Source organism: Podarcis raffonei, chromosome 3 (assembly GCF_027172205.1).
Source record: "Podarcis raffonei isolate rPodRaf1 chromosome 3, rPodRaf1.pri, whole genome shotgun sequence".
Classification (NCBI taxonomy): domain Eukaryota; kingdom Metazoa; phylum Chordata; class Lepidosauria; order Squamata; family Lacertidae; genus Podarcis; species Podarcis raffonei.
Window position 1 is genome coordinate 118,996,474 of NC_070604.1, and position 22,877 is coordinate 119,019,350.

At 47.7% G+C, this 22,877-nt stretch overlaps 2 protein-coding genes across 4 annotated transcripts in view; both read right to left on the reverse strand.

Moving 5' to 3' along the window:
• The window catches only part of LOC128411434 (zinc finger protein 850-like), a 150,194-nt gene that overhangs the window by 108,116 nt on the left and 19,201 nt on the right, over window positions 1-22,877 (reverse strand). The gene's annotated exons all lie outside the window — the stretch shown is intronic.
• Window positions 1-22,877, reverse strand: part of MTMR9 (myotubularin related protein 9) — a 30,642-nt gene that overhangs the window by 4,773 nt on the left and 2,992 nt on the right. For both annotated transcript variants that reach the window (XM_053383745.1, XM_053383744.1), the window contains exons 3-9: window positions 17,270-17,378; window positions 15,166-15,291; window positions 14,268-14,441; window positions 13,618-13,835; window positions 7,572-7,733; window positions 5,558-5,699; window positions 670-890 (exon numbers count right to left, since the gene is read on the reverse strand). In XM_053383745.1, coding sequence (XP_053239720.1) covers window positions 670-890; window positions 5,558-5,699; window positions 7,572-7,733; window positions 13,618-13,835; window positions 14,268-14,441; window positions 15,166-15,291; window positions 17,270-17,378 — 1,152 coding nt within the window. The remainder of the gene's footprint in view (window positions 1-669; window positions 891-5,557; window positions 5,700-7,571; window positions 7,734-13,617; window positions 13,836-14,267; window positions 14,442-15,165; window positions 15,292-17,269; window positions 17,379-22,877) is intronic.

Genomic DNA, 22,877 nt, shown 5'->3' on the forward strand with positions numbered 1-22,877 from the left:
GGTCCGTTCTTAACCTGAAACTGTTCTTAACCTGAAGCACCACTTTAGCTAATAGGGCCTCCTGCTGCCTCCGCTGCATGATTTCTGTTCTCATCCTGAAGCAAAGTTCTTAACCCGAGGTACTATTTCTGGGTTAGCGGAGTCTGTAACCTGAAGGAGGAGGAGTTTGGATTTGGTATCCCGCTTTATCACTACCCGAAGGAGTCTCAAAGCGGCTAACATTCTCCTTTCCCTTCCTCCTCACAACAAACACTCTGTGAGGTGAGTGGGGCTGAGAGACTTCAGAGAAGTGTGACTGGCCCAAGGTCACCCAGCAGCTGCATGTGGAGGAGCGGAGACGCGAACCCGGTTCCCCAGATTACGAGTCTACCGCTCTTAACCACTACATCACACTGGCTCACTGAAGTGTATGTAACCTGAAGCGTCTGTACCCCGAGGTACCACTGTATTGATTTATTGATTGATTGCCTTTTATGCCACTGCCAAGAGGCTTGTATATTCCTCATTATGCGCCTCATCCATATGGCACAGTGCAACTGAGACTGCCTAGACCCCGACATCCCTTCATGTTTTCTCATCCATGATGCAGAGCACAACTGAGACTGCCTAGGATGCTGACAGCCCTCCTTCTTTGCCTCAGGGAGCCCCAGAAGCAAAAAGCTCACCTACCTTTCGCTTTCATTGTTGCCCAGGAAAGTGCCGAACTGGGAGGCATACGAATGCTCGAAGAGCATGATCAGGAAGTGGTAGTTGAACTCGAAGGAGCAAGGGAACTGGCGGAGGATCTGCCAGACGCAGTCCAGGAAGAGAAGGAAGACAGGGGCCTCCCACTTCTGCTTGCTGTTGGAGTAGGCGGACTGGGCACAGCGCTGCTGGAATGGGTGGCCGGCCTGCGGGGGCAAAAAAAATTAAAAATAGAGAGAGGGTCTTCCATTAGGCAGAGCAAAGGGCACAGCTAGGAAAGAGTTATTTTAAAAATCTGTAACATAGCAAGCCTGTTGTCTTTGTCCATAGAGTTTTCTTGGCAGGGATACTGTAGTGGCTTGCCGGTTCCTGCTCCAGGTGGATCGCCTTTGGTCAAAACTCTCCACTATGACCTGTCTGTCTTGGGTGGCCCTGCACGGCATAGCTCATAGCTTCTCTGAGTTATTCAAACAAAGGTCCGTATAGTAAAAGCTATGGTTTTCCCAGTAGTGATGTATGGAAGTGAGAGATGGACCATAAAGAAGGCTGATCGCCAAAGAATTGATGCTTTTGAATTATGGTGATGGAGGAGACTCTTGAGAGTCCCATGGACTGCAAGAAGATCAAATGTATCCATTCTTAAGGAAATCAGCCCTGAGTGCTCACTGGAAGGACAGATCGTGAAGCTAAGGCTCCAATACTTTGGCCACCTCATGAGAAGAGAAGACTCCCTAGAAAAGACCCTGATGCTGGGAAAGATGGAGGGCACAAGGAGAAGGGGACGACAGAGGACGAGATGGTTGGACAGTGTTCTCAAAGCTACCAGCATGAGTTTGACCCAAATGCAGGAGGCAGTGGAAGACAGGAGTGCCTGGCGTGCTCTGGTCCATGGGGTCACAAACAGTTGGACACGACTAAATGACCAAACAACAACATGGCAAGTGTAAAAAACAAAGAATTCTGAGGGAAAGAGGCACCATATAGTAAGTCTTTTTGCTGGGTTGCAGAGAGGAAATTCTATGCATAAACAGAAAAGTGCAGGGCACTTTCCAAGTCACAGTAATGGGTTAAGTCCCTGCCCACAAGCAGCTTACAATTTAAGTCTGGGGAGCAAACAGAGGCAAGGTATGGAGTCGTGAGTAACTGGAGGAAGAATGTGCATTTATTTCAATTGCAGGCTTAGTTATAGTAGGATACGGGGACTAAGGGGTTATGTGATGGTTGATCGTTAAGGTGGCCACAGTCATTCTGCTAGAAGTGCAAGGATTTCTGCTTCCATCATGGAACTTCTCCTCCCTCTCTCCATGCACCCTCCGCAGATCTGCTCTGCAGAACTGGGTGAACAACCAAGTTAGATTTAAGAGGTGCATATGTGGAAAGGAGTGGAGGAGTCTGATGCTGCGGCCAGATGTCCTTTCTTCTAGTAGAGCGACTTTGTTGGATATCACCCTTGATGGAAAAATGCCCCAGAAGTGGAAATACCTGTAAGGTTTATTCAAAGTCATAAGGGACGGTGACAGCTAAGTGGAACCTCCAGAGCAAGAAACAGTGTACCACAGAATACCAACTACTGGGGATCAAACAGGAAGGGCTCTTAGTCCCTCCCCCTTTGTGAACATCCCAGAGGCAGCTGACAGCTGGAGCTACTTAAAGAGTGGAACTCACTCCAACTTGATGCAGTCATGGCCAACAACTAGGATGGCTTTGGATGAAGGATTAGGCAAATTCATGGATGTTGTAGTAGTAGTAGTAGTAGTAGTAGTAGTAATAATAATAATAATAATAATAATAATAATAATAATAATAATAATTTATTATTTATGCCCCGCCCATCTGGCTGGGTTTCCCCAGCCACTCTGGGCGGCTTCCAACAAAACACTAAAATACAATAATCTACTAAACATTAAAAGCTTCCCTAAACAGGGCTGCCTTCAGATGTCTTCTAAAAGTTTGGTAGTTTTTTCTCTCTTTGACATCTGACGGGAAGGTGTTCCACAGGGCGGGTGCCACTACCAAGAATGCCCTCTACCTGGTTCCCTGTAACTTGGCTTCTCGCAGTGAGGGAACCGTCAGAAGGCCCTCAGTGTCCAGGCAGAATGATAGAGGTGGAGACGCTCCTTCAGGTATACTGGACCAAGGCCATTTAGGGCTTTAAAGGTCAGCACCAACACTTTGAACTGTGCTCGGAAACATACTGGGAACCAGTGTAGGTCTTTCAAGACCGGAGTTATATGGTCTCAGCGGCCGCTCCCAGCTGCCGCATTCTGGATTAGTTGTAGTTTCTGGGTGACCTTCAAAGGTAGCCCCACGTAGAGCGCATTGCAGTAGTCCAAGTGAGATAACTAGAGCATGTACCACTCTGGTGAGACAGTCCGTGGGCAGGTAGGGTCTCAGCCTGCATACCAGATGGAGCTGATAAACAGCTGCCCTGGACACAGAACTGACCTGCACCTCCATGGACAGCTGCGAGTCCAAAATGATTCCTAGGCTGCGCACCTGGTCCTTCAGGGGCACAGTTACCCCATTCAGGACCAGGGAGTCCCCCACACCCGCCTGCTGTTGACATTTCCATTCCACCTGAAGGAACAGGCATGAGATTGTTGCATGTCACATGTCTGCTTACATTCCAGCAAAGCTTGCTGGGAACTTCCGTTTGTTTATAGCTTTTGCTGTTCTCTCTGAGACGACATGAGAGAGAGAGAGAGACGGCGTGTTTCTTTGTTCTGATTTATGTTTAATAAATCTGTAGTTAAAGTATGACTTCACAAGCCTCACGCCTATTCTGCGTGCGCAGCACACTCTGCTAATAGCGTGCCCTGGCTTTTGAAGTCCGGGTCGCTGATTTACATCGGAGCACGGGCCAATGGATGGAGACGGCACAGCTGGGGCTTGTCAGCTGGCCTCCCGGCCCTCCGCATGTCGACAATGGCTACTAGCCACAATGGATGTGTTCTTCCTCCTCTGTGGGGGCAGTATGCCCCTGAATGCCAACTACTAGGAGTGCCAAGTGGTGAAGAGTCCTGTTGCATTCAGGCTTTCATCAGGGCATCTGGTTGGCCACTGGGTGTCGATGGGACGCCAGACTAGCTGAACCTTTGATCTGATCCTGCCGTTGGGCTTTTCTTGCCAGTCTTCTGCAGTTAGCGCTTCCTGTCCATACACTAGGAGCTCCCTGCTGTGCCCCCCCACGTCTTTTCAATTTATGAAGCAGGTCGTGCACTTGCTAGCTAAACGTGCGCTTATATGCATCTGAGTCGTTTCCCCTTACAAACCTCCGTTTTGACAGATTAAAACGTCAACCCAGACGTGCATGGATGCGTCTCGTGTGGGTTGCTTAATGTTTTGTTACAAGGGGCAAAAAGCGAGGTGCTTTGAGCTGACTGCCGCGAGTCGGCAGTTGCTGGGAAGGGAGGGCCAGTGCAGGGATGCAGGCCACGGTTTTCCAGCCGGTGATTGTTTTACAAGAAATGTCGCAGCACATCTCACCATGGGCGAATGCACCGGAGGGGTACAGTCAAGCGCAAAACTGCCAAGCGGGCAGGAGGGAGGTGACTGTGGCATGTTGAATTCAAACGCCAGTAACTCTTCGGGATCAGGAGCTGGTTAAGAAGCAGGAAGCCCAGGGTGGGGATAAATGGACTCTTCTCCCAATTGTGGAGTCCCCAAAGGATTGGTGTTGACACTTGCGTCTTTTACCTTTCGCATAAATAATCTGAAGCAGTGGTTCCTAAAGCGGTGGTACCATTCCTTGGCATCAGGATCAGGGTGGATAAAAATCAATGATTTTAAAAAACCAAAAACAGATTTTTAAAATTTAAATCAGATTTCTATAGTTTTCTAGTTACGTTACATTATAGTCCAATGCCTATCCATCAGGAAATAAGGATTTGTTTTAAGTTTTTCATGTGTGCTAAAACTCAGTCTAAGTTTTTTTTATAAAAATTGTTCAACCACATCAGTTAACAAACATGGATACGTATGCTAGAATGTTATTGTTTTAGTAAAACAAATTGTTTAAATTGTTATTTAGGAAATGATTACTCTTCTCCTTCCAATAAAGTACAGCAGAAAAGTTGCCCAAATATAAACAGTTAACTTATTAAGGTAAAGGTAAAGGGACCCCTGACCATTAGGTCCAGTCGTGACTGACTCTGGGGTTGTGGCTCTCATCTTGCTTTATTGGCCGAGGGAGCCGGCGTACAGCTTCTGGGTCATGTGGCCAGCATGACTAAGCCGCTTCTGGCGAACCAGAGCAGCGCACGGAAACGCCGTTTACCTTCCCACCAGAGTGGTACCTATTTATCTACTTGCACTTTGACGTGCTTTCGAACAGCTAGGTTGGCAGGAGCAGGGACCGAGCAATGGGAGTTCACCCCGTTGCGGGGATTCGAACCGCCGACCTTCTGATCAGCAAGTCCTAGGCTCTGTGGTTTAACCCACAGTGCCACCCGCGTCCCACTAACTTATCTGTCTATGAATTTCTAATAGTATAACCGAATCAGTAATTTTGGACTGTAACTGTAACTGTAACAACTACTCTGAAAATTTATTATTCCAAAAATGAAACCTTCCTCCGGTTGTAAATATTAATATTATACCAGCAAGAATGAGTCTTTCTGTAAAAAGATGGTTTAAATCAAGTCTTACTGACTAGTGATTTAAACTGTGATTTAAATCGATTTGATCTAAATCAAATCCACCCTGATCAGGATTACCTATAGGGTTGCTAAGAGGGAAGAGGGCGGCAGCTGTCCCGACCAACAGCCAATGGCAGACCTCTCCATCATGAATTTGCCCTTTTGTTTCTGGGCAGCGTACTTTTTACTGTGGGCTCCTCACCACACCCAGGAACTAGCAATTCGTCAGCTCTTACCTGCAGCCACTCCCTCTCAACCAGAGCTTCAAAACCGCGGATGGTCCTGCATCTAGGATCTAGGATGATCTGAGCCAGCGAGGTCACCTGTAGTGTCGAATCTGTGCCTTCAGTCCCATGGACCAGGACAGATGCTCCCTCCCTAGGAAAGGGCCAGAGGAACGTTGAGAAAGGGAGGCAAACATACTGGGCTGGCGTATGCACAGACAACATATTGCAGGGGCGGGAACACTTTTTCAGCCCAAGGTCCATGTTCTCTGGCAGGAAACCTTCTGGAGGCCAGAGGTGGGCAAGATCTTACCGGCTGCCCCAGAGTAGAACAACAACTCCCAATGGTTGTTAGCCAAATCTATTGATGAGACGTTTTGGTTTCTCAAGGGCTGTTGGCCACAATAGGTGGACAGAGCCTCCACATTCCAGCGTACCTCTGGATATCAGTTTCTTGGAGAAAAACAACAGGGGCCGTGGCCGCCAGCGAGTTTCCTGGAAAACTCTGCTATGAATGCAGTAAGAGGACTAGATGGACCTTTGATCGGATCCAGCAGCAATCCTCTTCTTATGTTCTTTATTAACGTTCTAAACAAGCAAAGCTGTTTGGAGCGGCTCATTCCGTTAAACTGCAGTTCATCTCGAAAGCCCCAAACAACTTCAGACCTGAGGACTGGAGGCCTTATACATTCCTGCCCAGCAACTGCACTCCTCAAACGGGGCACTGCTAAGCATACAACATGCTCCCTGTGCGCGTTTTTAGAGCATGCACCAGAAACAGGGCTTTTTGTGTTGCATCTCCAGCCTTCTGGAATCAGTTGCAAACCTAAGTTAGACAAGCACCTAGCGTTTTGATATTCAGGCAACCACTGAAGCCCTTTTTTGTTTGAAAACGCTCTCCCTGAAGTATGACCCAATCATTTTACGGGATAAAAATTTTGCAATTGTAGAAGCATGGTTTTTTTTAATGTTTAATGGGTGTGCAACCTCTTGGATCTTATCTTATTGCATACCGCTTTGGTGACAGTCATAGAATCATAGAATCATAGAGTTGGAATAGACCACAAGGGCCATTGAGTCCAACCCCCTGCCAAGCAGGAAACACCATCAGAGCACTCCTGACATATGGTTGTCAAGCCTCTGCTTAAAGACCTCCAAAGAAGGAGACTCCACCACACTCCCTGGCAGCAAATTCCACTGTCGAACAGCTCTTACTGTCAGGAAGTTCTTCCTAATGTTTAGGTGGAATCTTCTTTCTTGTAGTTTGGATCCATTGCTCCGTGTCCGCTTCCCTGGAGCAGCAGAAAACAACCTTTCTCCCTCCTCTATATGACATCCCTTTATATATTTGAACATGGCTATCATATCACCCCTTAACCTCCTCTTCTCCAGGCTAAACATGCCCAGCTCCCTTAGCCGTTCCTCATAAGGCATCGTTTCCAGGCCTTTGACCATTTTGGTTGCCCTCCTCTGGACACGTTCCAGTTTGTCAGTGTCCTTCTTGAACTGTGGTGCCCAGAACTGGACACAGTACTCCAGGTGAGGTCTGACCAGAGCAGAATACAGTGGCACTATTACTTCCCTTGATCTAGATGCTATACTCCTATTGATGCAGCCCAGAATTGCATTGGCTTTTTTAGCTGCCGCGTCACACTGTTGGCTCATGTCAAGTTTGTGGTCAACCAAGACTCCTAGATCCTTTTCACATGTACTGCTCTCAAGCCAGGTGTCCCCCATCTTGTATTTGTGCCTCTCATTTTTTTTGCCCAAGTGCAATACTTTACATTTCTCCCTGTTAAAGTTCATCTTGTTTGTTTTGGCCCAGTTCTCTAATCTGTCAAGGTCGTTTTGAAGTGTGATCCTGTCCTCTGGGGTGTTAGCCACCCCCCCCCCCAGTTTGGTGTCATCTGCAAATTTGATCAGGATGCCCTTGAGTCCATCATCCAAGTCGTTGATAAAGATGTTGAATAAGACCTGCTTATAAACCTGCAAATAAATAAACAGATAACCGGAAGGTGGGTCCCACCTGTCGATGCACTGAGCAGCCAAGCAGGCAGTGGTCAGGATCTCCTTGATGTGAGTCAGCCAGTTGGAAGCCTCCAGTTTGCTCAGCCAGCGGTCCATGTTATGCGACTGGTCATTGCAGGCCTCCACAAGCTTGATGAGGCTCTCTTGCAGAATGTTGTACCTGTGAGGAATGTTGTACCGGGTGAAGGAACAAGAATGACCACAATGAGCCTGCAGAGGGATCTGGTTGTACCTGGAGTGCTGGCCTTCCTTGTCATAGCGAAACAGCTTTGGTTCGAGACCTGCTCCCTCTGACCTGCAGGGCTGACATCAGGTGGAGCAGAAAGAGCCCAGGGAGTGACTCTGAGGCAGCTCTGCGTTTTCCAAGTACACCCCGATCTATACCACCTGGCTTTGGTCACTGGTCTACTAACTCGAGGCAATAACATCTTATCTACACACTGAATTTACAGAAAGAAAGATGGGGTGTGGGGGGAGAGTATGTTTGCATGGCTCTCCCCCCTTGCAAGCAGGGCAAGAGATGGAGATAGGCTGGATAGCAGTCTACAGAACAACGACAGCAATAGCAAAGCTTATCCCCAAGTGAAGCTAACATTGAATTGTGCCATGGCATCAGCCAAAGCATGGCAAGATGCACAGCCTTGCTGTTTGTGTCTGGGGACTATGCTTACCTTTGATTCTGCGTGTGAATGCATATATAATACAGATCAGTGGTTCGTCCATTAGGACGAATAGGGCGCTGCCCAACTAATCTCAGCCCGCCTTCTTATTGACAACCAGTCTAGTAGAGGGTGGAACTGCCTGGCAGCTTCCTCTTCCCCTATCTCAGTGTTGCCTTTGCAGAACTGAGCCAGGGCTATTTCGGTCGTGGCCCCAATCTACTGGAACACTCTGTCGCAAGAGACTAGGGCCCTGCGGGACTTGACATCTTTCCACGGGGCCTGCAAGACAGAGCTGTTCCACCAGGCCTTTGGCCAAGGCACAGTCTGACCTCCTCCTCCTGTAATCCTCATAGAACTCTAGCCCAATGGTTGCCATGAATTTGATTTTGAATTGATTTTAGAATGAATTGATTTTAGAATGCATTTCAATTAACTGATTGTGATTTTATGTAAACTGTGTTATTTTTACTGTTGTTAGCCGCTCTGAGCCCGGCTTTGGCTGGGGAGGACAGGATGTAAATAAAAATATTATTATTATTATTATTATTATTATTAGGACGGGGACACAACAGGTCTTAGTCAGCTCTGGCTTCATCAACTGCCGGTCTCCCTGCCTTCTGCCCTACCAGTTCCAAGGGGAACCAGTCTCCAACGCCCACGTGGAAACACAGCAAACCAGATGGGATCCTGGCGGCCGCAATGGGTCCTCCCTCCCAATACACCCCCCACCCCCCAGCAATGGGAAGGGAAGACGTTTGGAAGAGGGCATGTGAGGTGTGGCGTGCACTACAAAGATGCAATTATTTGTTGCATGCACTTATTCTTATTAGCTAGAGAGTACAAAGGTCCGTATAGTTAAAGCTATGGTTTTCCCAGTAGTGATGTATGGAAGTGAGAGCTGGACCATAAAGGAGGCTGATCGCCGAAGAATGGATGCTTTTGGATTATGGTGCTGGAGGAGACTCTTGAGAGTCCCATGGACTGCAAGAAGATCAAACCTCTCCATTCTGAAGGAAATCAGCCCTGAGTGCTCACTGGAAGGACAGCTCCTGAAGCTGAGGCTCCAAGACTTTGGCCACCTCATGAGAAGACTCCCTGGAAAAGACCCTGATGTTGGGAAAGATGGAGGGCACAAGGAGAAGGGGACGGCAGAGGACGAGATGGTTGGACAGTGTTCTCGAAGGTTTGACCAAACTGTGGGAGGCAGTGGAAGACAGGAGTGCCTGGTGTGCTCTGGTCTAGGGGGTCACGAAGAGTCGGACATGACTAAACAACAACAACGTTGACTTGAGGGAGTCAAAGACTTCACAGGAAAGGGTTGGTCAAGGAGGGATTTTGGGGAAGGAAGATGGACAACGGCCTGGGCTTAGAGTTACGATACCCTCTTTGCAGACCCATTAGGTCTTCATAACGGAACATTCTAAAAAGTATTTCATGGCAGTGAGAATGAACGCTGTGACAATCCCTGGGGCTGAGCTTTGGGCTAGGTTCACATTCACATCACACAGGCAGACAAATTGGGGACTGGGCAGCAGACTCATCACCCTGACAATCTCAGCTACTAGTCCTCAAGGAGATTTCTAAATGGACAGAATGCATGGCACCTCCCCTTGACTGGCAGCAGCTTGTATTATGCAAATACAAGCAGAAGCAAGCAATTACACTTCGTTTTGTGTAACTGATACAAATCACCCGGAGGGCAGCAAAACAATAACGGGCCTTTTCTGTGGTGGCTCCCTGTTTGTGGAATGCTCTCCCCAGGGAGGTTCAACTGGTGCCTTCATTATACGCCTTTAGGCGCTAGGCGAAAACATTCCCATTCAGCCAGGCCTTTGGTAGTGGTGCCCGCCTGTGGAACGCCCTTCCACCAGATGTCAAAGAGAACAACAACTACCAGACTTTTAGAAGTCATCTGAAGGCAGCCCTGTTTAGGGAAGCTTTTAATGTTTGATGTATTACAGTATTTTAATATTTTTTTGGAAGCCGCCTAGAGTGGCTGGGGAAGCCCAGCCAAATGGGCGGGGTATAAATAATAAATTATTATTATTATTATTATTATTATTATTATTATTATTATTATTAGGCTGACTGGCGTCCGATGCCCTTTTAAATGTGTTGTGCGGGGGGGGGGGCAGGAATTACTGGTGTGGGTTTGTTCTAATTTTTATTATACATTTTGTCTTTTTTATATTGCAATTTTATGTTGTGCAACGCCCTGAGATCTACAAAAGCAGTATACAGTCACACCTGAAGTTACAGAACGCTTCAGGTTGCATTTTTTTGGGTTGTGGACCGTCGAAACCCAGAAGTACCGGAACGGGTTACTTCCAGGTTTCAGCGGTCGCGCATGCGCAGAAGCACCAAATCGCAACCCGCGCGTGCGCAGACGCAAAGCGAACGCTGCAGGCTGCGAACGTGCATCCCACACAGATCACGTTTGCAACCCGAGCATCCACTGTACACATTTAATAAATAATAAAAAAAATAATAATAATAGAATTTTGGCTTTGTGGGTGACACCCCCCCTTAAGCCAATGGCCTGTGGTTCTGACAGAGAGATCACTGTATCCAGTCTACCCAGCAAGTTCCATGGGTTTGTAACTTCTGCCCGGAGGTCTAAAGCCACCTCCTCTCTCCTGCATCCAGGGACTGGTCACAGGACATTTAATTGGTTATGAATTGGGACACTTAATGTCCTTTGATTGGATGCCCACAGGGCAGAAGGGGGAGATGGAGGAGAGGACAAGAAAGCAGAGCAGAAAGGATCTTAATTGAGAGAAGCAAACCTTGGTGAACTCGAGGTTTGTCAGCTGCAGAAGCAGCAGCAAGAAACAGGGGCAATGAACTGTAAGGCACGAAGGCTTACGGGGCAGGATTTAAAAGGAAGCTGACAGGAGCCTCCCGTGGAAATGGACTTTGGGGTTCTAATTTACTGGACACACTTACTAGGATGAAACCAATTAAAAGAGGAGTCCATGGAGGTGCTTCACCTAAAATTATAACCAAGAAAACCCCAAACCCAGATGGCTGTCAGCAAACCAAACACAAAAGAGGTTAATTCTCTCCCCTCTACCCACACACTTGAGGAAATCTATTGGGGATAGTTCCTTTCTTTAAATAGAGGAGAAAATGTTGCAATTAAGAATGGGCAATCTTTTAAAAAAGATATTAACCAAGAATTGCGTAATTTCTATATGCACCCAGAATTTTATTAATTTTGCATTAGTTTTGTTTTATATTTTTCCTTCCTGTTTTTAATTTGCAAAATTGGTTTTTAAAATGCCCCCACTCATCATCTGCAAGAGTGTAACTGCACCTCTGCACAAAACGTTATTTTATTTAGAAAGAATTTATCTTCTATACTTTTAGAAATATTATTACCTCACAAGTGAAGAACCTGGTATCAGCTTTCCGGAATCTAAAAATTCCTGCTGGAGGCTAAGGGCAGTGTTTGCAAACAAAAAATATACAGAAATAACCAGATCTGCAGAGCTAGATTAACTCTTCCAAAATTGACCGAAACAAAACTAGTACAGTCAAACCTTGGTTGCTGGACGCAATCCATTCTGAAAGACCATTCGCCTTCCCAAACGTTCAACAACTGAGGAGTGGCTTCCAATTGGTTGCAAGAGCTTCTTGCACTCAGGCAAAAGCTGTGTTGGACGTTCGAGTTCTGAGGAACGTTCGAAAACCGGAGCATTTATGTCTGGATTTTCAGCGTTCGGGAACCGAAATGTTCAAAAACAGAGCCATTCAAGGACCGAGGTTTGAGTGTATGAGGTTTTTTTTTACATTAGCCAGTCATTCTCAAGCCCGTACAAAAATATTCCTATTTCTTGGGGCCGGGGGAATTCAGTAATGAAGAGGCTCCTGTTACTTTCTATTTTGTGCAGAGCTTCCCTCAACCACTGTACCTGAAACCCTGCAAAACCATCCTCTGATTCTAATGTATTTTAACATGTTTTCAAATTGCATGCTGCAACATAGCCTTGAGGACTGGAAGCTTGATTTAAGCAAAAATGAGAGCCCAAGCTCTCAGTGCGCCATACTAAAAACGTGGGTTTTGTTTCTGGTTTTTTAAAAAAACATTTCCACACCACAGTGCGATCAGGCAATGTGCGATCAGGCAGCTGAAGTTGCCTAGACATCTCACTGCCTGTTAATGCTGCCGTGATTCTTTTGGTGCCCAGTGGATCTGAACTTTCAGATTTTGTACTCTCAGCTACCTCGAACAGAGAAATAAATGTGTTTGCAATATCATCACAGGCTGCTTTACGAACTCGGCAGACCACAGAGACAACCCACTTCGGGTGAGTTCACTGGCCCTGTGCAAGCACTGGATTGTAAATTATCCCACCTTAAAATTTATTATATTGCTACCCCAGCCTTCCTCCAAAGAGCTCGGAGTGGAGTGCACACACACTACCTCTGCATCTCCTAAAGCCTCATGCAGTGAGGCATGGGTAAACTTGGCCCTCCAGATGTTTTGGGACTACAACTCCCATGATCCCTAGCTAACAGGACCAGGGGTAAGGGATGATGGGAGTTGTAGTCTCAAAACATCTGGAGGGCCAAGTTTGCCTATGCCTATTCTAAGGGATGCGGGTGGTGCTGTGGTCTAAACCACTGAGCCTCTTGGGCCTGCTGATCAGAAGGTGGGCGGTTCGAATCCCCGCGACGGGGTGAGCTCCCATTGCTCAGTCCCAGCTCCTGCCAACCTAGCAATTCGAAAGCACACCAGTGCAAATAGATAAATAGGTAAATAGCGGGAAGGTAAATGGCATTTCCGTGCGCTCTGGTTTCTGTCATGGTGTTCCGTTGCGCCAGAAGCGGTACAGTCCTGCTGGCCACATGACCTGGAAAGCTATCTGTGGTCAAACGCCGGCTTCCTCAGCCTGAAAACGAGATGAGCGCCGCAACCCCATAGTCACCTTTGACTGGACTTAACCATCCAGGCATCCTTTACCTTTACCTTTAACCTGCAGTGATTCTGCAATGGGCTCCAGGTCTGTAGGAGAATTTCTCCTGCAAGTTCCAAAGAAATCAGAAGCCAGCTCTGTGGTAACTCAGAGCAGGACTTTCTGTGTGGAATAGCATTCCTGTTGAGATACAGCACACACCCACTGTCTGCACTTTCTGGAAATGACTAGAGACATTTTTGTTCCAACAGGCCTTCCAAGAAGGCAAGTTCCCATAAGAGATATCTGAGTAGATACAGATATCTGTGAGGGGAGGATGCTTGAACTAGATAAGCCATTGACCTGTTTCAGCAGGCTCTTCTTATGTTTAACATCTGGGAGGCCACAGGCTCCCCATCCCTGTCTTAGAGCTTAGCAACAACCTCACGAGGTCCTTCATACCATGCCTCACTCATCAACTCACCTCTCAATGGACTTGTGGATCCTTCGCCACTGGGGATAGTGGGCTTCCTGCTCAAAGCCTCCCCCTTTGGCCCGGGCTTGCTGAGCGACGCTCAGAGAGCGTGTGTCAATGATGTAGCCCCGCTTGCCGGCTCTCAGCGTGGCGTTAATCAGCTTCTCGTCCTCCTTGCAACGCCTCCCGTTGGTACCCGTGAGTGGCTGGCTGCTGCGCATCATCACCTAGGAAGGGCAAACGGGGTCCAGTGAGCAGGTGACGCCTCAGCTGAGTCTTCCACCGGCCCACAGACCTGACACCTCACTTGAAGAACGTCCGCTCAGCCCAAAGGCAAAATGGGCATTAAGAATCCTTGGCGTGGGAAAGCAAGGACTTCCATTTATCTTGCCAACCCATCTGCTTGGAAGAAGTTATTCTGCAAACACGCAGCCCATCTCCCCTGAACACAAAGGTAGCGGGATGAAAGTTGGCATGCACACTCAGGGCGCAATTTTAGGTCAAAATGCCAAAAATGTAGTGCAACCTATGCACTCGTTTTCAAAGGGATGGGGAAGGAGGATTTAATATTTGCCCTCAAGGTCAAGATCTGAGAATATGCACGTCCAGGAAACAAGTATACGTTTGCAGTTGAAACTCATCCACCTTGACCAACTCACCATCCCATTTTTCTTATGGTAATAGCTGAGGACCGGGAAGCGCCCACCGTGGCGGAAGGTGGAAACTTTCCAGAGGGATTCGTCGTCAATCGATTTGGGGACAGTGACGATGGGCGGGTAAGAGGGGCAGACGGAGAAATCTTTGTTGATGTAGCTCAACCGCCATTCGTTTGTCTGGAGGGGAGAAAAATCATGGTTAACTAAGGGTGAAGGTAATATAATGGGATTTCCAGAGGTGGGGGATCAGAAATAATAATAAACTACTGTGGCTTTAAGCCATCAGATTTCAGGAGCAGACAAAAGTCCCCAAGGATGCTCAGCCGGCTAAGAGCAGCCTCTTTGCAACACGGTTTTCCTGACTCATTTTTCCTCCTAATCGTGGCACATACCCACCCACTTAGCTGCCTCTTCAAGAGACATCTTGTCGATTGGCCTTCCCCGCCTCTCAGCACTGCTACATAATTTAGCACCCTACAAGGCAGCCACTTTATGGAGCTTTAAACAAAGCTGGTGTGTAAAATCAGACACACACAGACAGGGAGGAGACTGGCAGATTCTGCAATCCCACAAGTGCAGAGGTCAATGCCAAACACAAGCTGTATTTACTTAATCCAGGGCTGGGGAAGCTTTTCCAGCCTGAGGGCGTGAGAAGTCTTACAAGGCTGCAACAAAAAACACTGTGCCAGAAGGGGAGAAGGGGTGGGGTTTTCACTCTGCACCTCATGAGCTGAATGGTCTTCCCCAGGGTTGGTTGGAAGTGATTTCCCCTCCAAATGGTACTGCTCATTCCGTGGAGAACCATGTCCCCTCCCCATCCCCACTACAAGTTCCCATTTTATGCAAGTTCGCTCTCCCTAAGCGCAGCAGGAGAGGCATTGCTCCATGAACAGGGACTTACAACTGAACTGAGAAGCTCAAATTCCCGTTCCGGCAAGAAGGAGTGCCAGCCATCCTCGATGACTTCAAACATGGGCCGGTAAAAGAAAGGATACATCAGGGTGATGGAATCCAAGGTGGACAGTGCCTGCGGGACGGAAAACACAGACATGCAGAGACATACTTTTATCAAACGACCCTGAAGATTCAGTGGGTCTCGGCCCCTTAGACGCATGTTGCTTCCGCAGCCTCTGTTCATTATTTATTTAAAGCATCTATACAACGCTCCCAGATACACACAATCAAGTAAAACAAGACAGGTGGGTGTCAGCTTACAGGCAGAGAAAAAGCATGGCATACAAGGCGAAAGGGCCAAAGAGGGAAGAGGAAAACCAGAATCAAAACTCAGACACCAATTTCTAAACAGTTGTTCTTATAATGATCAGGGGCAGAACCTGCACAATGGAGCTGGGCTTTTGGCAAAGGGGTAACTGTCCATGGAGGTGCAGGTTAATTCTGTGTTCAGGGCGGCTGTCTACCAGCTCCATCTGGTCCGCAGGCTGAGAACCTACCTACATGCGGACTGTCTTGCCAGAGTTGTGCATGCTCTAGTTATCTCCCGCTTGGACTACTGCAATGCACTCTACGTGGGGCTACCTTTGAAGGTGACCCGGAAACTGCAATTAATCCAGAATGCGGCAGCTAGACTGGTGACTAGGAGTGGCCGTCGGGACCACATAACACCGGTCCTGAGAGATCTGCATTGGCTCCCAGTACGTTTCCGAGCACAATTCAAAGTGTTGGTGCTGACCTCTAAAGCCCTAAACGGCCTTGGCCTAGTATACCTGAAGGAGCATCTCCACCCCCATCATTCAGCCCGGACACTGAGATCCAGCACCGAGGGCCTTCTCGGTAGTGGCGCCCATCCTGTGGAACGCCCTCCCTTCAGATGTGAAGGAAATAAGCAGCCATCTTCTCTTTAAAAGACATCTGAAGGCAGCCCTGTTTAGGAAGTTTTTAATATTTAATGCTGTATTGTTTTTAAAATTTGATTGGAAGCCACCCAGAGTGGCTGGGGAAACTCAGTCAGATGGGCGGGGTATAAATAATAAATTATTATTATTATTCCCATCTCTCACTGAGGAAATCTGCTGGAATGGCTGTAGGGATGGGAGGCCTGATGGAAGTGGCTACATGCAGGCTATCCCAGTGCATGGTACACAGGGTACAGGAAGGAACAGGTCTGCCCTTTGCCACTTTTTTTTTTTGCTTTGTTACTAGAAGTGCCTACCATATCCTAGTTCTGGACACCACGCCGCCTTACAATATTCAGCATTCAGAATGTCACAGAGAAATGTAATAGCTAAGAGTGGTGCAGCTATCACAAGTAGGAGGTGCACAGAGAATGAAGCTGCACCTTAGAGCAGCCCAGTCTGAATAATGGGGATTAAGGGAGGTGTGTTATCTCCTGAACACTTATGAAGCCCTCCTCCTCCTCTTTCCGCTGGTCAGCACTTTAGTTTCTTTGCCCAGCCAGACTGACTTTTCCTCTTGCCTTCCTGTTGGTTCGCTGTTTTATCAACATTCCACTGATGACAGCTTTCCCCTTGGAGCAGTCTTTCTCAACCTGTGGGTCCCCAGATGTTGTTGAACTACAACTCCCATCACCCCTAGCTAGCAAGGCCAGAGCTCAGGGATGATGGGAGTTGTAGTCCAACAACATCTGGGGACCCACAGGTTGAGAACCGCTGCCTTAGAGGAATGTTCGCAAACATTCCATGACATCACAGCAGCTCAGCCAATGACTAAGGCTGCTGGTGAGAGTGAGGTTTCGGCCCATCAGAGCTACCCTTCGAGATGGGGGACTATATCTGTGAATATGGAATGAGATGATCCCTGTGTTCTAATAAGCAAACAGAAGATCTCTCAACTCCTCAGATATATGCTATTTTTATACACACATCCTTGAATTTTTATTTTCTTGATTCTCAAAGATTGAACGATCATAAAAAAAAAAATCCCACTGCTCTTGTGGAACTGAGCATAACCCTAGCTTCCAACGAGGACCCCTGAAAAACCGGGTCAGGTTTTTGCCATTTTCTCTCAACTTCTACAGATCAGCTTACCTCGATGGAGCCAGCTATGTTCAAAGACTCCTCCATGCCGGGGATGTCAAGCTGGATAATCCGCAGGTCTTTGCATTTGATGATGATGGTGCCGATGGTGCCAACAAAACTGCAGCAACACAAAAGGCAGGTGCGTTTAAGAGGAGGATGCAAGGATGCTCTGCAGGGATGCTCTGCAAGCCTGCAAAGGCAGCCGCTTAAGGTGAACCTGCTGCATTCAACAGCAAGCAGCGCAACCAACAAGAGGTTATAACCCATCACAATGTAGCTGCTAACACACCCTTCATTTAAGGCGCAGAAGTAGCTGGTTTGAAAAATGGTAAGAACAGAACTGCAAGTGATCTTAGCAAGGGGTGGGATGTGATTCGTAAAGGAGAATTGTCAAGTGGGAAGGGGGGTGCTTAGCTTTTCCCACACCTGCTGGTTTGCTCCTGCAAGTATTCCACCCACCACTGTCCAAACCATTAAACATTCTGTAACCTGCTTAGAGGTTTTTACAATTAAGTGGTATGCAAATAAATAAATATGAAGCTCCATCTTTCGCCTCTGCAGAGCCTGCCCGCGTGTCTCTTTGGTTCCTTCACTTACCTAAGACATAGATTTCCCTCCCAAACCATGAGGGATAGGAGCTTGGTATTATAATTTGACGGTGGTGCAGAAAGGAGAGAAACTGCAATGACACAGAACTCTGCAGCTCTGGAGGGGATGCACAGAAGAGCCCTTGCTCATACGGAAAACTGGAATGAGGGGGACTCCGATCCCGTCAGTTTGAAGCATTAGAAGCAGAGAAAGTGAAGTGGGCTTAAAAAGAGGAAAGCGGATCACAGTTGTGATCAGGTTAAGCTCAATCAAGCAACCAGGAAGGATTAGGGAGAGTCAGACATGCAGGGCCAGACATAAAAGATCAGGGTTTCCATGGCGAGGGACTGCTAAGTCATTGGCGCAGACGCACCAAATTAGCAGGAGTGGATGAGGTCAGCCAGGGATTTGCGGGTTACATTATGCACTGTCAGGTCTAAACAATCCTTTGGTCTAAAGCAAGGGTTCTTAAAACTTTGGACCCTATACAGCATGTAGCACACATGCTTCCTCAATAGGAAACAGTTTCCCCACCCAGGAAGACGCTGCTCAGTGTCATCTGCCTTATATGAAAAAGGTCCTGGGTATCTCCACGTAAAGCCTTCCTGAGACCCTGGAGAGCTGCTGCCAGCCAGTGTGGACAATATTGAGCTAAATGGGCCAAAGGTTCAATTCAGTAAAAGGCAGCTTTCTCCCTTCCTGCAAACAGCTGAGCCTCTCTCTGTTGCTTCAGGCATCTTATCAGGGAGGAAACCTGATAACAAGGGAGTGCTGTGTTTACATTGGCAATTTTTTGTTTATTTCCTGCTGAACATGTGTTAGTACTACAAAACCCAAGTTTTACTGACCTTCTAGCCAAGCTTGGATAACAGGAAGGGTGTTTGTCATCTACCTCTTTCCAGTTATTTACCCAGAGGCAACTAAGACAGGTACACAAAGTGACATCTGAACATTTTGGGGGAGGGGAGCAGAATTGGAAGGGACCACGAGGGTCATCTAGTCCAGCCCCCAGTAAGGCAGGAATCTTTTGTTCCAACGTGGGGCTCAAACCTACAACCCTGAGATTAAGAGTCCTACAACCCTCAAACCTACAACGCTGAGATTAACCAGGGACCTGGTTATCCAGCTGGGAACGCCTATTGGAACAAATATGTCTTCAGTGGTTTCCAGAAGGTTCAGACAGCGAGCGCCTGTCGTATCTCAGCAGGAATGCTCTTCCACAGGGGCCCATGGGAGGTGTATTCCAGTTACCTTGTGACTTTTACAGCATGCATTTTGATTTACTGAAAAGTGTTGTCTTTGGGGAGGCGTGAGACGGAAACGCAACGAGTGGCACATACAGAATGTTCTTTTTTAAACCTTTTCTAGGGAAATACGTAGAGTTCAAACCCAGGCCACATCCGCACAACACGCTGCTCCCCTCCCAGTACTACAATTGCCACAGTGGGAATCCCTCTTCCCAGGAAACGCTGGGAATGTAACTCTGTAAGGGGGATAAAGGGGTCCCTGAACAACTCGTGGCAACCTGAACAAACTACAGCTCCAAGTTCTTTGGGGGAAGCCGTGACTGTTTATAAAGTGCGGCATTTTAAATGTACAATGTGGATGCAGCCTCTGTATAAGGCACACAGGAAGCTGCCTTATCCAGAGTCAGGCCATTGGCCAGTGTGGTCTACTCTGACCAGCATCAGCTCTCCAGGGTCTCAGATGGAGATCATTTCCCAGCCCAAAGTGGAGATGCCGGGGATTTAACCAGGCAGAGGCAAACTCAGCCCTCCAGATGTTTTGGGACTACAACTCCCATCATCCCTAGCTAACAGGACCAGTGGTCAGGGATGATGGGAGCTGTAGTCCCAAAACATCTGGAGGGCCGAGTTTGCCTATGCCTGAATTAAACCTTCTGAATGCAGAGCAGATGCGCTACTCCCTGAGCTACTGCCCCCCCCACCTTCGGCAAGGCCACACAACCCTATAGAAGTGACTAGCCAGCCACTATGGGACGTTAACGCCCTTCCAAGTAATCCTGTGAACTGCTGAAGGGCCCTGGTAATCTTTTTAAATAGATCAAGCAGCCACTGCTGCCCTTACAAGGAGAAGCTCCGCTGTGCCAGTTCCCCATTTACTCGCATTCAAGGAAATTGCAAAAGAGCCTGGCAGGAGGGTAAACAGGTTAATTGTCCCATTTCAACACTGTTCCAAACTGCTTGCTGCTCTTTAGTTCGGAAGAAAGGAACGCGTGCCAGAGAGTAGGATGCGAGAACAAAAATGAAGGCTCCGCAGATTGCAGTTCGTCTCTCTCTACCAGGCTACTGGGAGAAAAGCAACACTGAGCCCTTGCAAGCAAATTGCCTCTTGCTCGCTCGGGATTTTGAAAATGGCAGGGGAGAAGTCATGGAGACAAAGGAAGAGGAGGGACCCAAACCGTATAAACTTCAGTGCCTTTCCCAAAGTACGGTCCCACCCACCTGCATCTAGCTTACAGTCTCATTCTGGGTAGCAGTGGGCTCAGGACAAACAAAAGGAAGGTATTTCTTCTGCAAAATTACCTTACGGCAGGGGTTGCTAATGTGGTGCCCGTGCGTGCAATGATACCCCTTGCAGGCTCCTCCTGATGCCCACAAAGCCTCTGACCTCCCCCCGGCACTGCCACTTGCCGCCCCTCTTGGCCATGAGATGGTGAGGGGTGGTCACCCCTGCCTCCTTTGGAAAGTCCCTACAGTTGAACTAGGAAGTTGGAAGATTGACGCTCTTCCCCACTTCCTCTTATGTGCTTCTCAAGGCTCAGATTAATTCTACTTGATCCGACTTTTATCCAGATCCCTTGGAAAGCAAAGTGTGTCCACATGCACATTCTGTCTGTCTCTCATTTGGGGGTGGGAATTAATCTGAGGCAGGGGAAGAATTAAGCTACCAGAAGTATGGTGCCGAAGGCACCCACTTAAAAACCCAAAGGCGCTCACTTAAAAATCCAAATGTGCCCACGAGCCTTATGGAAAGGGCATTTGAAAGGAAGATCAAGCACATTCATGGAGGTCAATTAGGACTCCTTGTGCCTACAAGGGAGCTAAGCAGAGCCTCCATGCTCAGGGACAGTATACCACGAAATAACAGGAGTGGGGCAATGCAAATAGACAGGCCCACTGCCTTCAAGCCCTACTTGTGGGCTCCCTGTGGGCAATTGGCCAGCTGCTCCAGGAAGCAAGTTGCTGAACTAGATGCGCCTTGTAGTCTGACCCAGCAGTTTAGATATGGTGATTAATCCCCAGAGTCCTGCCCTCCAGGCTGCAAATATAAAAACTGACAGCCATAAAGTAAAATTTAGCTGAGTATGAGCAGACCTTTCCCTTGTTTAAAGGCAGAGGCTGAGTCTTTTCCAGAATTGTGAACTGTAGCAGAGGTGGGGAACCTGTGGCCTACCCAACAACAATGCAGGACTACAATTCCCATCATCCCTCAGCATCGACCGTGCTGGCTGCGGCAGATGGGAGTTGGGAGTCCAACGACATCTGAAGGGTGGCAGGCTCCCCACTCCTAACCAGCAGGAAAAGTCAAAAGGATAAAACAGATCCTTAGCTAATCTGACTAGGGCAAAAGTTCTTCCTGACCACAACTGAAAAAAATAATCCAGTCCTGAGGCATATGCGTTGGCAGGGCAGGGCATCCGCCCACTCAGTTAAGGGAAATATTACAAGCATGCCAAGTCATGCCATCAATCATTCTTGCAGAAGGGCTGCAGCTCAGTGGTAGGGCATCTGTTTGGCACACAGAATGTGCCAGCCTCAATCCCTGGCATCTCGATAGGGCTGAAAGGCTGCCCTTTCAAAATCCAGGAAAGCCACTGTCAGTCAACGTACACAATACTGAGAAAGATGGACCAGTGGTCCGACTCTGTACTAGACAGTTTTCCTTCAGCCGGATAGCTCAGTTGGTTGGAGCATGGTTCTGATAATGCCAAGGTCACAGGTTCGATCCCCATACAGGACATATTCCTGTATTGCTAGGGGTTAGATGAGATGAGTTTTCCCAGCAGTGATGTATGGAAGTGAGAGCTGGACCATAAAGAAAGCCGATAGCTGAAGAATTGATGCTTTTGAATTCTGGTGCTGGAGGAGACTCTTGAGAGTCCCATGGACTGCAAGAAGATCAAACGTATCCATTCTTAAGGAAATCAGCCCTGAGTGCTCACTGGAAGGACAGATCCTGAAGCTGAGGCTCCAAGACTTTGGCCACCTCAGGAGAAGAGAAGACTCCCTGGAAAAGACCCTGATGTTGGGAAAGATGGAGGGCATAAGGAGAAGGGGACGACAGAGGATGAGATGGTGGGACAGTGTTCTCGAAACTACCAGCATGAATTTGACCAAGCTGCAGGAGGCAGTGGAAGACAGGAGTGCCTGGCATGCTCTGGTCCATGGGGTCACGAAGAGTCGGACATGACTAAATGACTAAACAACAACAACAACAAAGATGAGATGATCCTCTATAATTCTATGATTCCATCCTTGGTTAAGACCCAGCACAAAACCAGGCATGTTTACACCCACGTTCATTTCCATGGGATAGCAGGACACTGGCGTGTAACCACTGTCGCTGTCCAATAAGATCTGTACATTCCCTACGTTTAAATGTCAGCTCAGTAATATATTCACTTAGGTGGTCAGCCCCGGCAACCCCTCCTCTCTCAGTAAAATGGAGAATAATTAAACTGGGTTGCTTGGAATGGTGTTGAGTACATAGATACATTTCTTCAGTGTTCTGTAAAAAATTATTATCCCAACAAACAGTGTTGAAGGCAACAGAAAAAGAAAATATACCTAACAGGAAAAAACAAGGCAGGCTGGAACACATTAATAAAACTTTACAATGGCCATAAAAAACAGCTTATGAGACTGAAGACCTGTCTGAATAATCGAGCCAGCAGAAGGTAATTATAGAGCAGAAATTGGCTAGTGAGATGATGGGCTCACCTTCACTAGAGGTCCCTAGCAGTGGCTGGACAGCATTCTGCCAAGCCCTAGACTTCCTGCATACT